Source organism: Phascolarctos cinereus, unplaced genomic scaffold, assembly GCF_003287225.1.
Source record: "Phascolarctos cinereus isolate Bilbo 61053 unplaced genomic scaffold, phaCin_HiC Scaffold_4;HRSCAF=312, whole genome shotgun sequence".
In the NCBI taxonomy this organism is placed as follows: Eukaryota; Metazoa; Chordata; class Mammalia; order Diprotodontia; family Phascolarctidae; genus Phascolarctos; species Phascolarctos cinereus.
Genome location: NW_027555847.1, coordinates 143,971,887 through 143,986,037, shown reverse-complemented (window position 1 = coordinate 143,986,037; position 14,151 = coordinate 143,971,887). Strand labels below are relative to the sequence as shown.

Sequence of the window (14,151 nt, the reverse complement as noted above, 5' to 3'; positions counted from 1 at the left end):
CTACATTATCTAACAGAGCTAAAAAAATATTTCAAGCCTGCATAAAGCAGAACATGTTGTCTCTTTTTGACACTGAAAAGACTATGGGAAGAGAGGAAATGCTAAGACCACCATGGCTTAAGAAAACTAATAAAAACCTGTAAAAAAAAATTGGAATATTTAATATCTAGTTAAATGCATAGTAGAAAACCTGAACAATTAATTGATTAAAAATAATAAAAAAGAAACACGCATAATGGAATCCATATAACAAAAGTGTAACAGAAATTCTTGATGCCCTTAATCAGCAATTAAACGCAAAAGCCAAAAGGTTGACACAATACAAGGAGTCAAAGCAGTGCAAGGAACAAAATAAACATTCAATGTCAATCAAAAAGTTCACTAAAGAGGCCCGAGAAGCAAAGATTAAAGGAGATTCCCGAAAGGAGGAAAAATGTGGAAAACTTCTGGTTATTTATATGACTGCAAGAAATTCAACACAAAAAAATAAATTGGATCAAAGGTGAAACAGAAAGCTTGCATACCATTAATATAATAAACAACAAAACGGCTATATCCAGCTTCTCTGAAAAACTGAAAAGTAGTAGGTCTGGATAAGATCCATAATTACTGATTCAAACACTTCCAGTGGCATTACTAGCAATGAACTTCCTGTCTGATGCATGTCTGACTCCCCCTTACTTAACAACAGGAATCACATAACTCTTTCCAAAAAATGGGAACACCAATGATGCCTCTGAACAATGATGTGCTTACGTACTTTCATAGCTTTTACTGCTGTACCATGACTTCTATCACTAAAAACAAATCTATAAAACTTAAAAAAATAATATATTCGCTAAAGAGCAAAAAACCCCAGGAGTATGAAAAGCAGCTAAACAGGAAAGTTTGGAAGAGGAGTAGATTTGGGGGAAAAGATGAGTTCAATTTTGGCCATGCTGAATTTGAGATGTCCCTTGGACAATCCACTTAAAAATGTCCACCAGGCAACCGGTAACGCAAGATTGAAACTCGGGGGAGACAGAGTAGGGCGATATACAGATTTATGTGTCACCTACATAGAAATGATAACTAAACCTACAGTAAGTTAACGAGAGAAAAGTAATATTAATAATAATAGCTATTCTTTATATAGTACTTTAAGGTTTACAAAGCACTTTACATGTTATCTCATTTGATCCTCACAACAACTTTGTGACAGAAGTGTAATTAATATCTCTGTTTCATATATTAGGAAACTAAGCCTGAATGAGGTTAAGTGACTTTCCCAGGACTACACAGCTAGTAAGAGTCTGAGGAAGGATCTAGGTCATCCTGACTCCAAGTCTAGTGCTCTCCCACTGAGCCTAACGTTCAATAATAAAGAAGAGTTTGAAAATTTTTAAGAATGAATACAGAAGTGAAGAGACTATTTGCATCTCAAACACCCCAAACGACAAAAATGGAAGAGGAATTGATATATGGAACAGAGTGACAACAGAAAGAACAGTAAGAGATTTCTGACTAAGTGTACACAAGAAGACAGGGACAAAGGTGAAAATCCGAGGGAGGCATCAGTGAAAAAGTGGATAGGGACGTTATGGACAGAACTTGGCAACACCCTGCATACCGGTGAATGTTTCGTTTTGTGGGATTACATTACAATAAGGGAGGATATATGAAGGGGGGTAGGAGGAAGGCAGAGAGGAGTGAGTTAAATGCCAGGGTCAAATCCAGGGTCAGCAGCAACACAGGGGTGGACCTCTGTGGTTTCAGCCTACAAGGGAGTGGGTGAGAAGGAAGGGGAAAAGACTGAAAATGAGAGGAAGAGTCGGAGGCTTTACTTTGGAGGTGGGAGGGGGTTCCACTAATGAATGTACCTATATGAAGGGAGATGAAGACTTTACCCTAGATAAGACATAGGGGTTTTGGAGCCTTAAAAATCTATTTGTCTTGGGAGAGAGTTGGAATCCCTGGGGGCAACTAGCACTTGGAGGAATAGGAGATCATAGACCCAAGGAGGAAATTTCTATGCAAATGTAGATAAAATGAGGTCAACGAGAGAGTACAGACACATGGAGACAGGTTCCTCATCACACAGCAATGTCTTCTCTGTCACCTGCATTAACTGTCATTATTCTGAGAGTGAGGCACAATAGGAAAGAGGAGTCCACAAGGTAAGCTCTACTAGGCTATGACAGAAATCACCTAGAAGGCAGAGCTTTGAATGCATACCTTGTGAGCTTTCATTTTATGAATACAGAGAAAGGAGAAAGACCAGATGATTATAGGGGCCATGAATCAGACAATGAGGGTCTAGAATAAACAAAGAGAGATGGATAATGAAGAGAGTGAAAGTAATCCTTTTTCAAAAGGGCCACAAAAAATGAAATTAAAAAAATAATAATAAACAAGACTAGCCAAAGGGCAGGAGGAGAAGGGGAAATCTATCTGGCTCAGAAGAAAAATGAGGGGATAGAAAGATACAGAAATATGGGCAGTGGAAGACACAGTGGATAGAATGCCAGGCCTGTATTCAGGAAGACTCATATTCCCGAGTTGAAATCTGGCCTCAGACACTTACTATTAACTATGTGACCCTGGGCAAGTCACTTAATGCTATTTGCCTCAGTTTCCCCATGTGTAAAATAAGCTGGAGAAGGAAATAGCAAACCACTCCAGTATCGTGACAAGAAAACACCAAATGGGGTCCCAAAGAATCAGACATCACTGAAAATGACTCAACAACAACTAAAGAAACATATAATCAAATAAAAGCAGGAGACAGGAACTAATAAAAAAAAAAAACACCCTAAAGGGAAAGGAGTAAGAATCAAAAAAGGGAATCAGGGGTAAGGGGAAGAGAGACAATGGGAACAGGGCCATCTTAAAAAAAAAAGATTAAAGTAACTGAAGGAACATAATAACTGCATTTATAGCAAAAGAGGGGGAAAATCACAACTCAAAAAAAAAAAGAACAATTTTAGAGACAGATGGAGGAAAACATAAACCTAACTCTTATAACTTTAAATGTGAATGGATTAAACAACCCAATAAGATGAAAAGGAGTGACAAGATTGGACAAGAAAACAAAACCCTACAATTTGTTGCTTACAAGAAACACATTTAAAAAACAAAGGCATACAGAAACTAAAACTGAAAAAAATTTACTATGCATTAAGTGAATCAAAAAAAGCTGGAGTTGTCGTCATACTATAAGACAAAGCAAAAACAAATATTGAAAAACTAAAAAGGGATAACAAGGAAATTATATTATGATGAAAGGAACCATAGAAAATAAACCAACATCAGTAACAAACTTAGATGCTCCAAATGCCTTAGCTTCCAAATTCATAAAGGAAACATCTGAACCTCAAGAAGATATGGACAGTATTACGATGATTACAGGAGACTCTGATATCTTTCTTTCAGTTTCGGGTAAGTCTAACAGAATGATAAACAAAAGGGAAAATACGGAACTGAACAAATTTCAGGAGAAACTAGAGTCAAAAAGACTTGTGGCATCTTCTAAATGAGACAGCAAAAGAACATACGTATTTTTCTGCACCACATGGAACTTTTAAAAAAACTGACTACGTACTAGGGCACAGATATTTTGTAAGTAAATGTAAAAAGGCAGAAATGATCAATACATTCTTTACAGACCATAATGCAGTAAGAATAGAAACTGATTCAGAGGCCACAAACAAAAGACACAGACCCAAATGAAGACTCAACAATGCAATCTTAAATAATGAGTGGGCCAAAGAACAAAGCATAGAAATAACAACTATGTAAAAATTATAATGATGAAACATACCACAATTTCTGGGGTGTAGCTAAAGCAGTCCTCAGGAATAAAATCATATCCTCATAATTGTACATTAACAAAATAGAAAAAGAAAAGATTAATGAACTGAATATGCATATAAAAATAGAGATTCAACAAATAAACCTAAAATAAGTGCAAAAGAAACTGGAAACAAAACACCCCATAGAAATGATAAATAAAACTAAAAGGTGTTTTTTTGAAAAGACTAATAAACCCTTTACTAATCTGCTAAAAAGAAGAGAGCAGAAAATCAAATAAATAAAAATAGCAAATGAGCAAGGGGAAATTACAGCAAAACCAGAAGAAATAAAACAAATAATCAGAACATATTACGTACAGTTAATATGCTAACAAAATTGAGAACACCAAAGAAATAAAGGAGTATCTTCAAAAATATATAGTACCAAACTATCAGAAAACCAGACAAAGATCTTGGATAATCCAATCTCAGAAAAAGAATTAGATCTAGTTATAAAGGTACTACCATGGAGAGTGGGGGGTAAGGAGGGGACCCTAGATCTGCTGGATTCAAAGGAGAATTCTATCAGACTTTTAAAGAACAGTTAGTACCACACAGTTCAAAAATTAAAAAAGAAAGAACCCTACCAGAATCCTTTTATGAGACAAATATAGTCCTGACACCTAAACCAAGGAAAGATAAAACATAAACAGAAAACTATAGGCCAATATCATTAATAAATATGGACTCAAAAATTTTAAACAAAATCCTAACAGATTACAGTGATTTATCCAAGAAATCATTCATTATGACCAAGTGGAATTTATACCAAAGTTGTAAGAAGCAATAATACAAAGGGAAATCCCATTCCAAATAACTATAAAATGCATAAAATATCTGGGGATCAGCCTCCCAAAGCATACAAAAGACTTGTATAGATTCAATTACAAAATACTCCTTAAAGAATTAAAGAACGATCTAAATAGCTGGAGGAATATTCAGTGCTCATGGCCAGGCCACACCAATATAATAAAAATGTTAATACTACCAAAATTAATTTATACTTTTAATGTTATACAGGGTTGCAGGCTGGACCTGCCTCAAACTGTCACAATGTCTACTGTTGTAGAGAAGACAGGAGTGAGCACACTCTTTCATGTTCTGGTACCACAAAAAGACTTAGTTTTATCAGAACAAATCAGAATACCCTTACTCCACCTGCTGGGAATGCTTCATCGAACATGGCACTGACAACTAAAATGGGCAAACCATGAGTATGTATGAAATGGACTGAAGATATAAATACATGCATTATGCACCAATGCTATATCATAAAAAAAAATCTCATCAATTACAGGCTGAATCCTAATATTGTTTTCTGTCAACAATACTCTCAGTTTCAAGTCACAAAACATACTGCTGACTAGTATAGGACAATCATTAAGAAAGAATATCATCCCTAAACCTAGATCAAATGAAATAAAAGATGAAATTGAGGAGCAACTAAAATCTAACAGAGCAAAAAGTTGAAGACCCTAAAGACGTTGAAAACTTTTACTTAAGGCAAATTCTAGAAATTATACCTAATAATGAAAAAGATGACAAAAAACCCCACTAAAGTCTCAAATTATTTTGAAAGGGAAATGGCCATCCTTAAATTCAAAAAAGCTTTTTTTGAGTGTAAAGCATAAATCCAACTATCAGACCAATTTATATCAAAACAGAGTAACTGAAAAAAGTTAGCATCTATTATGACCATCAAGCATTCTCCTGCAGAATTTGATATAAAGTATAAAAATATTTCAGGACCTGCACACAGCAACAGATGTAGCAGCTGTTGCCACAGTAAAAACCACAGAAAGGAAAGGTGGAGCTAACAAGCTACAGACCAAACACCATGGCAGAAAAAGCAATTTGAGGAAAGTATTGAAGATCTACAGAAAGGTGATGGAAGATGCCATCAACAGCCAGAGATAGTCACAAAAAACCTAAACCCCACGTGGCCAAACTCAAAGCAGTATGAGGAAAGGAAACTGGAGTACATTAGTACATCAGAAATTCTAGATTCCTTTAATCAGCCATTGAAAGCCAAAGTGAAAGGCTGGGGCAACATAAACAGTCAAAGCAGCATGAAGAATAAAATAAACATTTCAACATTAATCAAAAACTTTACCCCAGAGGTCTGAAAAACAATGAAATTAAAGGCAACACAGATCCCCTCAAGAAGGAGGATGTGGAAAATTTCTGGTCATCTATATAACTGAAGAACCCAATATAATAAAAATGCAAGTTGACTCAAGACAGAGAAAGCTTACACAATATTACTACAATGAATGACAAAACAGTGATATCAAGGGAGAGATCTCCCTTGATGAAACTCTAATCTCATGGCAAATTTGGAAATCAGCCAAATAAGTTTTGGCTCAAATACTTTGCAGTGCTGTCTGAATTACTAGCAAGGCCTCTTTACCAGCTTCCTTTTAGATGTAAGCCCAATCCCATTTTCTTTTAATAGAAGGAATTACATATTATTACCTATTACCAAAATTATATATTATCACCCATTGCCAAAGGATGAGAATACCAGTCATCTCCTGAAATATAGGTGATTTATGTTTTTATGCACTTTATATAAAGCATTCAGTTTGCAGCTTGAAAAATAAATCTACAGGTACCCACAAGAAAATAATGTATTGTGTAAGACACAAAAAAAGCGTGCCAAATAGTCCCAGAGGTGTAAAGACCAACTTACTTCTTTGGTAATTAATGAATAAGCTGTCACAAAGTCCTATAACATATGGTACATAACCTAACACTGTAATAGTAAAGGCTATTAAATAGGTACCTGCTACTAGAGTCTTTAAAATGTATTTATTGCTTATGAAATTATTAAGATCTAAGAGTAGAATTAAAAGGTCCCAATGCTATAAGCAAGATCCTCATGAACTTAAACATATGTCAACAATGAGTCATGGGGATTTGTTTGTGGAAACAGAAGGATTTATGACACCAATTCAGGACTAGGTAATTACAACTCGAAATTATAAAAGGAGCTCATTATTTATAATGAGTCCAGACTTAGTGATCAACATATATTATTCAATGAAGCAGTAAAAATTACACAACAGGTCAGTTTAGGCTACAAAAAGTTAGCATATACTGAATACCTATTGAGACATGACCAGGGGACTAGAATTTGACATTAAAAACTTGCTTTTTTTCATGGACTGACAAATGACTGGTCTGTAAACTACACAGAGAGACCAAAATATTCTTCAGAACTTGAACAATAAACTGTGCTAGAACAGGACCATGATTACAATCCAAACTGCTACCCAAAAAGACATGAAAAAATTATATTAACTAATTCAGAGTGAAGTAAGCAAAAATACAAGAATAATGTATACTACAACATTTTTAAAATGAACAATTTTTAGGAGTTTTATAAAACAATGATGAATGAAATGGGTAGAACCAGGAGAACAATTTACACAATGGTAACACTGTAAAAACAACTTTGAAAACTGTCAAAATTATGATCAATATAATGACCATTCATTATTCCAGAGGACCAATGATGAAAGATGTAATCATTACTGAGAGGTGATGAATTTAGGGTACAGAATAAGATATTCATAACTAATAAAATGATAGGAAATCCTTAGGATTTCTGGATTTCAGATTCAGTTATGAATATATGATACAAACATTCACTCCCCCAAGCACTGTAAGGTTATTATACTCTGAAAATTTTGTAAATTTTAAAATGTTACCCTTTAAAGTAGAAGCTAGTGTACTTTTCCACCAATCTAAATGCAGCAGCCACCTCCCACAACTTTGGGGTGTTAAAAACCTCCCTTTAGGGGAGATTTTCCCTTATCACTTGTCTTATCAAAGGAAAGCTCATCACCCATCATTTCTGCTACCAAGAATCAAATCAGCTTCCTAAGGTATTTATTCTTTGCTTTTTTCTCATAGGAGTAACAACCCTGCCCTTACTGCCCACTTCTTCCTTTAGGCTCAAATCTACATCAAAACTTTCAAGAAGGCTGAAGATACTAGTATGACAAAGTTTAAAGTAACTTCACATCAGTAAAGTGAATGACTTTTTGCTACTGTAACAAAAAGTCAGCAGAAAAGTTATTTTGTAGTGTTACCCAAACACTAGAAGTTTTTTTTAATAAGTTCTCTTTATTACTGATATATTATTTGAAGATTTTCTCACTTGTTCTACACAACTACTGCCATAAATGACAAATTTCTTATAAAAATACACATGAGGTGTGAATAGTTAGTATATATACTTCCTGAATCAAATTTTTTGCCAACTGGTGAAGTTAAGGCATTTGTGAAGATCATAAGATTTAGAACTGGAAATGACCTTAGAACTGATTCAGTTCAACCCTCTTAACCCATTTACATATGAAGAAATTGAGGTTCAGGGAGGTCAAGGTCATATGGATAGATTTAATTTAAATCCAAACCTGCTGCTCTGTCAATAATAATAACAGCTCGCATTCATATGGTGCTTTAAGATTTGCCAAGAGCTTTATACTGAAACAGCTTACCTTGGAACACAAACCTGGGCTCTAATTTTCTTTACAGGTTATCAAGCTTTAGGACAATGAGATAAATCAGATTACATTTTACTTAAAAGAAAGACTTCTTTTACAAAATACTAATACTAATAATAGAACTGGAATTAGCAAAGAAAACTAAGAGTCCATTGAGAGCAGGAATTGTCCCTAAGACATCCCTGAAAAATTATTTCATGATCTCTATTTGAAGATTCCCAGAGATGAGAATTACATTTCACTTCTAGACAGTTCAATCAAGAAATTTTCCTTATATCCTGTTAAAATCTGCCTCACTTCAACTTCCACAGATTGTATCTTGTTCCACCTTCTAAAGACAAGCAAAATAATTTTATTTCATCCTTCCATAGGACAACCCTTTAAAGACTTGAATTCACCTGTTCTTTCCCTCTTTCCCCAATTTTCTCACTCTTAATTTAGGCTAAACATTCCCAGTTCTTTCAATTTATCCCTGTATAACAAAATTTTAAGTCCTCTCACCATCCTGGTTTATTTTCCTCATCAAACCATTCCATAGGAAAAGGACTTTCTTAAATATCCCTGTGATCATGCTCAATTGTAGTGATATTTCTAAGTATAGGAAATTATTTGTCAAGAGCAACTATTATGTAAAAGTAAAACTCAATGCAATTGGGTAGAGGGTGGAAGTACTCTCTCCCATCAAATTAACAAATTAAATTACTACTTCAATATAGAATTATCTGGAAAAATGCATAAACATTTCAAGTTAATTTTTTATTTCTGTCAATAGTGAGGAAAGCCTCAAATAGATACTTACGATAAATCCTTGAAGTCTGGAAAGACATACATGTGCCTGAAGCTGTCAATGGCTATTACAGGGCAATCTGCTGGTGTTTTCTGTATATGCAGAAGTGGGTGTCTAAATTTATCACAATCAGCATGTAAAAAGTTTATTGTACCTTAAAAAGAAAGAGTATTTGGAGAAGATTAGAATTATTTGACTTTACATTCCCAAAATATTAACAGTAACATGCTAGTTCAAATATGTCACCTGTCTAAAATGAGAGTCCTTTGAAAGAAAAAAACAGAGGTATACTATGAAAAACAATTACACAAAGTTACCCAAAACCATATATTTACATCCAGTGAAAATTGGGTTCTAAGTGAGGGGGGAATGTGTGGGGACTATAGGGTTGGTCAGGAGCAAATGGCAAACAGGCACTCTCAACAATTTCACAGGCACATTTAAGAGGTCGAAGGAAAAGCTGAATGAGTACTGAAGTCAGTGGGTACCAGAGCCTCTCATCAAGGAAATCAAGTAAAACATGACACAACAGGCTACAATACAATTTGGTTTTTGTATATGCCAGATCTGGGGGAAAGTGTGTGGTATAGAACGCTGGACTCCAGATTAGGAAGACCTGATTTTGACTCCTGCCTCACATACTTAGCTTTGCAACCCTGGGCAAATCAGTTAACCTCTGACTATTTACTTCAGTTTCTTTATCATTAAAATAGGGACAGTAATGACACCTACCTACCAGAACTGTTGTGAGGATAAAATGAGATAATATATGTAAAATGTTTTGCAAACCTTCAAACATTAAATAAAAGTTGGCTGTTATATATTTGGACCAATACTATATCTGAAAAAAACTAACACTGAAATATAAAAGCAATATACTTGAGTTATTTAAAATAATCTAGGAATTATAAAAACTAAAAATTGTAGCTGTTTTCCAATGTACCACTTGAAGCAGTAGATATCTTACTTAGAGATTTTTAAGAGTGAAATTTCTATTTTATCAAAATTACATCACATCTTAAGAGGTCATAATTTGAAGGCTACAGTTCATGTCGAATTTTCTAACAATCTACTCTGTAGATTACCTAACTGTCCTAAGGACAGAGTCCCGATGTCATAGACCAGCCAATGATACCATGACCAACTTTTACTTATCTACACAGGGAACATCATCCTCCAATCAGAAATTTTCTCTATTCTATTCCACATGATAGTCAATTCAATTCAATTTATTAGACAACTACTATGTATATAGCACTGTGTCGTGTTCTTAGTTCACTTTGTCTCTATACTTTTCTAACTACAGACTTCCTGATACTCTGAGAATTCCACAACAACTTGATAACCTCTTTTTGTGTAAAAAATAAGTTCTTGGCTATAAGACTGAAGAATTTCAGTAAAAAACAAGGAACTAAAAAGGGGTCATTTGAAGGCTAGAAGAAGTGTCTAAATTTACCACTTTCCCTCCTAAGTTTCCCACTTCTCTCAGTTATGACATACTAATGACTGGAAGCTAAAGTCAAAGTAATCTGGTAATGGATAGATCTAATCATGGCATTCCCCTGCTTAATATTCTTCAGTGGGCCTAAGACCCTGTACCTATTATCTAAACACAAACTTATTAGCCTGGCATTCAGAGGCCTACATAATCTGTCTCCAAATCATCTTACCAGCCTTATTTCAGTGGAAGGGAATAACACTTATCCCATCACATATTCTATGCTCTATCCAAACTAGACTATACAACATTCTGAATCTGCTCTAGCCTTTTCCTGCCTTCATCCTTTGGTGAAGAATGTCCTTCATGGCTAGAACTGGACCCCACCCTAATCCGTAACACTCTTTCTCTCCTTTGAAGCCCAGCTTAAGTTTCACCTTTTTTTCATAATTTTCATAATTCCCCCTGCCATAACTGATCCTTCTCTTCTTTGGCTTTCTCAAACCATTTCCATTTCAGCCCTCCCTTTCACTTCATCATTTTATAACCTGTACAATAGTTATTTGTGTACATCTTCTCCCTTAAGGGAAAAGGCTACATTGTTTTTCGTCTCTGTGCGCCCAGTACCTAGCACAGAGCCTTCCACATAACAGATACTTAAATAATAGTTTGTTGAGTTGAACTGAATTGTCAAGAGAATCACTGCTTTTTATTTCTTCTGCTAATGTCCCCCTCTATTTTCATGCTAAATCATGACCTGGCTATATCTCTAAAATTATTCACTAGATTTTCCATACCAAATATCTTTAAGCATATTTGAAAAGAATAGCAAAGATAAAAGAGAAACCTTAGTTAATCTACCTTTTTCACTTATTAACTGCCGGGCTACTTCATTTTGGAATACATCTAAACTCACTGTATCCTCTTTCATGTGGAAAAGTATGAGAAAAGGCAGTCCTTCTTCTGTCAATTCCTGTATAGAGAAAGTATTAAATAAGAATTGTTATACCTTTTCATTTAGTTCTAGTTATATTCCAGAATACAGCAGAATATAACTATTTAAAAAAGAAAACCAACAAAAGTAGCATGCAGCAATAAAAAAATATCCCATGGAAAACAGTCTAAATAGAAATATTGATAGCACTGCTCTTAAAGCAAGAAGGGCCTAAGTATAAGCAAAGCAAGTCTGTTTCATCTCCGACTTCTAAGAATTATAACTATGACAGACAAGTCAGAATCACAGTCCCTCTAGCCCAATATTCTTTGTAGATAGCACCAAGAGATATTCTGTAAGGTACTGTTGTTGTCTTAGATAGCTACAATAAAAGGTTAGGGACATATTCCCAAACATTCTCGACTTCCTTTCATTCATTATCAATCTGTAAATTATTTTTGAATTATTTTCACCTAAGTTACTTCTTCTCTAGTCTTATATTTTGAGATTTGTGACCATAAATTAGGATGGCAAGAGCACTGGGGTCAGAAGATTTAAATTTTGCCAAAGACTATTTGAGTAATTTTGGACATATCACTCAATTTTTCTGGGCTCTTTTCCTACTTCTAAAGTGAAAAGGATTAGACTCAAAGATCTTTGATGTCCTTTTCAAGTGGAAAAAAAGTATGATTCTACGTTTATCCTACCCATACCCTGAACTTGTTTTTACCAGTCAAGAACTTATCCCCTAATTCAATCAATCAGCAAATGTTCCTTGAGCACCTCTATGTACCCATCAATACAGAGATTATAAAGTAGTAAAAAGATATGGTCCTTGTCCTTAAGGAGTTTATAATCTAGCTAGGGATGCAACACTAACTGATAAAACAATTAAAATAAAACGAAGTGACGAGATATGTTGTAACTGAGTGTTAATACACTGGAGTTCAGGAAAAAGTGAGATTAGTATGGTCTAGAGTAATTAGCCAAGGCCTTGTTGCAGCAGAAACTAAGCTGAGCTGGGGCTTGAAAGGTGAGTATGATGTATACAAAGAAAGAGAAAAAGAAGACAGGAAGAAGGTCTTCCAGGTAGACGAGGATAAAAACAGCAAGCAGAAAGGCATGGGTATAAAGGGCAGTTTAGAAATAATCCTAACTATACAATCCAGGGTTCTTTCCATAATTTTTGGGAGTTGTCTAAAGCAAAGAATAGTTAAGTGACATTCAGGGTCACACAGCTAATAAATGTCATAAGTGAGATTTGAACCCATATTTTCCTGACCCCAAAATTCAACACTCAATATACTTCCTGAGAGCATGCCTAGTACTAAATCCACTACTACTCAAACTACCTCTACAGATTATATATGTATATAAAATATATAAAAACATATACACATATATCTTTTTCTTTTGTCAGGACCTGTGGTTTCATTGCTATAGGGAACTCCCAGCATGGAAACCATTGAAGGTAAGCAACTATTAGTCTCAGAGAGCTATTTGTGGCACTAAAAGGTAAAGTGATTTCCCCAAGGTCACACAGCCAATTGTGTCAGAGGTGGGGAAATCCATCCCTGGGTGAACCCAGGTTTTCCTGATTCCTGGGTCAACTTTCCATCTACTAGAGAATTCATTCATATTCTCTCTCTCTCTCTCTCTCTCTCTCTCTCTCTCTCTCTCTCTCTCTCTCTGTTTCTCTCTCTCTCCCTCTCCTCTTTTTGTTAGGGAGAAAACATCAACTGGCTGCATTTATTTATTGGTCCTTCTCTGGGGTAGGGGAACAGTGTCTCATCTACTGGTACTAGTTTCCTTGTCTGAAAAAGAGCTACCTGGAGAGGCCTCTCTATTACATAACTGAATCTGGTCCCAGTGAGCCCAGAAACCAACCACTGTGGGTCAGTTTGCACAGGAAAGGAGGGAAGTATGGTAAGACAGTAATATGGCTTCTCAGAATTCTGGTGGATTTATATTAAAAATAGATGTGTACAAAAGACAGAAGCAAGGGTACTGGTACTTAACCAAGGGCAAATATAAAACAGTACCACATATCTGTAAAAACAGCATCATGAAGACTAAAAAACCCCAAAATGAGCCTAGTGTTACAAAAACTGCTAAAATTAATAAAATGAACTTTGAAATCTATCTTCCAAATAAGAAAAGAACAAAGGAAGGAATAAGCCTAATGGTTAAGCAGATGGTATTGTGTTAATGGACAGCAAAAAAAAAATGAAGCTGCTCAACTGTCATTTTGGTTCTAACTTCTCTGTCAAAGAGAATGCTCTGCAGACTAGAATGGGTAGAACAAATGTGGTTAAATGTAAATCAGAGCCAAAGACTGGTAAGGAGATAGGGAGAAAATACTTAGCAACTATAAATAAGTTGAAACCTCTTAATGTAGAAAAATTAAGCTGCAGGATGCTCAAAGAACTTAAAAATGTGATACGTAAACCACTTGGGATAATCCATGAACTATAGCTGAGAATAGGAAGGGTGTGCTATAAGACTGATGAGTAAATTTTCTTAACTCTTCTTTTTAAAGGGAAAGAAGGTAGACTATGCCAGCTATAGCAAAACAAATTTAAAGTCAAACTCAGGTTAAATTCTAGAAATACTGAATAGATGGCTTGTAAGCACAGAGGAAGATAAGT

At 35.1% G+C, this 14,151-nt stretch overlaps 1 protein-coding gene across 1 annotated transcript in view; it reads right to left on the bottom strand.

Moving 5' to 3' along the window:
* ERP44 (endoplasmic reticulum protein 44) overlaps positions 1-14,151 on the bottom strand; it is a 124,860-nt gene that overhangs the window by 16,797 nt on the left and 93,912 nt on the right. The window contains exons 9-10 of the mRNA XM_020995538.2: positions 11,431-11,542; positions 9,144-9,285 (exon numbers count right to left, since the gene is read on the bottom strand). Coding sequence (XP_020851197.1) covers positions 9,144-9,285; positions 11,431-11,542 — 254 coding nt within the window. The remainder of the gene's footprint in view (positions 1-9,143; positions 9,286-11,430; positions 11,543-14,151) is intronic.